The 2,484-nt window shown below is 39.5% G+C and overlaps 1 protein-coding gene across 1 annotated transcript in view; it reads left to right on the forward strand.

The window, feature by feature from the left end:
- Positions 1-472: 472 nt before the first annotated feature.
- The window catches only part of LOC106807982 (polycomb protein suz12-B-like), a 29,100-nt gene continuing 27,088 nt past the window's right edge, over positions 473-2,484 (forward strand). The window contains exon 1 of the mRNA XM_014810520.1: positions 473-664. Within this exon, the coding sequence (XP_014666006.1) occupies positions 565-664 (100 nt within the window). The 5' untranslated portion in view covers positions 473-564. The remainder of the gene's footprint in view (positions 665-2,484) is intronic.

A 2,484-nucleotide genomic window follows, 5' to 3' on the forward strand; every position in this document is an offset into this window, starting at 1 on the left:
TTATTATTATTATTATTACTATTATATTATTATTATTATTATTATTATTATTATTATTATTATTATTATTATTATTATTATTATTATAGTCTCACAGTTTCACACCTCATCACATTCCATATCCAAAATGTGCAGGTTGTTTTTGTTACTATATTATTACACGTGAATATTATACATGTCAATACACTTCTGGATACAGCAAAGACGATTTGATAACAATTTTCACGCTACTGTTAACAAGAGTCTGAGATGATCTATTCCTCGTAGTGACGATGATGACTGATGCTGATGATGATGACGATAACAAATTTTCTTTTTTTAATTGATTTAGTTTTACAATAACATGTAATTACAAATCATATTATGTTTAAGTATAATATATTAATTTAACCGATATCTTGGTAATTATTTCTGGTAAAAATAATAGCTACTAAAGCTGTAGTGAATGACCGCGAAATATTTTGTTAAAAGGGGGCGCTGCGGTCGCGCGTATCCAAAATGTGCTTGCTGTTTTTGTTACAATTTTCAATGAAATTAACTATTTTTGTGCCATATTGAAGAAATATGCCGCCAAAGAAGAGAGAGAAGACGGAGGAGGTACCAGAAAAAACTCAGTTGGAGCAACTGCAGGCCGATCATGAGCTGTTTTTACAGGCATTCGAAAGTAAGTTTACCATTTAAAATCAACACACGATATGCCATTGATTCAGTTGTTTCAAGAAGAATGAATAGGGCCTACACAAGACATTCCCGATGTCAGCGATGTTGTTTGTGGAAACGGCGTTCTGATAGTACTACTACTAATTGAATGTAGGAAAATTCTATTTCATCTGTTAATCTCGTATTTCACTGTCTTTATGCAAGACTAATACTAATAGGTTTGCGGATTACGTTTGTACTAGATCAGTAATGTTCATATAGCCATAGGGTCTATGTCCCCCAGGGTACTGCCGGAACGTACCCTGGGTACGGTCCGGTATACCGGAACGTACCCTCGTCACTATTTGATATGGTTAGGATTAGGGTTCGGGTTAGGGTTAGGGAGTAGGCGTAGGCGACTCCCTAGACTCGTTAGTGGAGTATGCGAGGTACGGTCCGGCATATTAGATAGTACCAGGGTACGTTCCGATATATCGAACCGTACCCAGGGTACCCTCACCCTGGGTACGGTATTCAGCCAACTGATGTCGTAATACATACCGCTTTGTCGGCAGGAAACGCATTGCATTGCTATTGCAGAAGGGCATACAACTGCAAAGAAGCTGGCTGCAGCATTACCACTGGCAGAAAGGCCTACTGTAATGCCAACAATAAGCAACACAACAGGACTAGAAACATTTTGTTCATTGGACACAGACAGCTGTAGTATCATGTTACAAAATAATTACAGATGTGTGACTAGAATTTCTGGCACTTGATCCTCCTTTTTCCTTCTGTCAACCAAAAATCGTTCTAGCTGGCGTACAGTGTTGCCTGACATGCTGGCTCTGGTGACATCATGACTGACAGCAGGCATCCCATGATGCATTCGATCTTGGAGCCGAAGTTAGCCGAATGCTATGCGCATTGGGAATGCGTACATCACAGGTCAACAGAAATGGCGCTCGAAATATCGTCGCTCGTCGCTTCGAAATTTTGTAACAGGTTATATTAGTTTAATACAGAGTATTGTGATACATAGTAAGTCCCAGGATAGTGGAGAAAGGTTCGTGTTTAGAATAAACCCAGTTTGGAAGTTCTAGCCTCGAAAAACGCACCATAAAACTGCCCTGAGTGAATTACTCGGGGGCTCCTCCAAAGAAAAGAATAGGCTCGCGTTGTAACCCTACTCTTGTTGGGTTACATTATTGTATCTAGGTGGGACAATGCAGGGTACGCAGCGACATATTGTATAGTACCCTGAGGTACTTTCCGATATATCGAACATCAGTAATCCTATCAGTCTCAGTAACGTCAAGCCACTATGTTGTGTTGATGTGATATGGTGTTCTGTTCCATGTGCACAATCAGCTTTCAGTTCGCTGTTATTTTATGTACTGTGCGATTACTTAAAACTAACACATTTTGAGTTGGTGTGAAGCTTATTTGTTTTTTTTTGCTGCTTACTTTACTGTATTGTACATACTGTAAAAATCAACAAGTGATTACTGTTGTGCAGTATGTGTATTTTAGCCTTCTTTTAGTTGGTTGACCAGCATATTTTCGTGTTTATAAAAAGGCAGACATCATAAATGCAACTTTCTGTGGCCTAAAACTAAAAGTATCGTAGGAATCCACCGAGTATGCATGCTAAATGTTGTGGCCCCACTTTTAGTTTTATAGGAGTATGATGAGACACCCATACATGCATGCGCACACGTACACACACACACACACACACACACACACACACACACACACACCACACACACACACACACACACACACACGACACACACCACACACACACACACACACACACACACACACACACACTACACACAC

The sequence above is a fragment of the Priapulus caudatus genome, unplaced genomic scaffold, assembly GCF_000485595.1.
Source record: "Priapulus caudatus unplaced genomic scaffold, Priapulus_caudatus-5.0.1 Scaffold246, whole genome shotgun sequence".
NCBI lineage: Eukaryota > Metazoa > Priapulida > Priapulimorpha > Priapulimorphida > Priapulidae > Priapulus > Priapulus caudatus.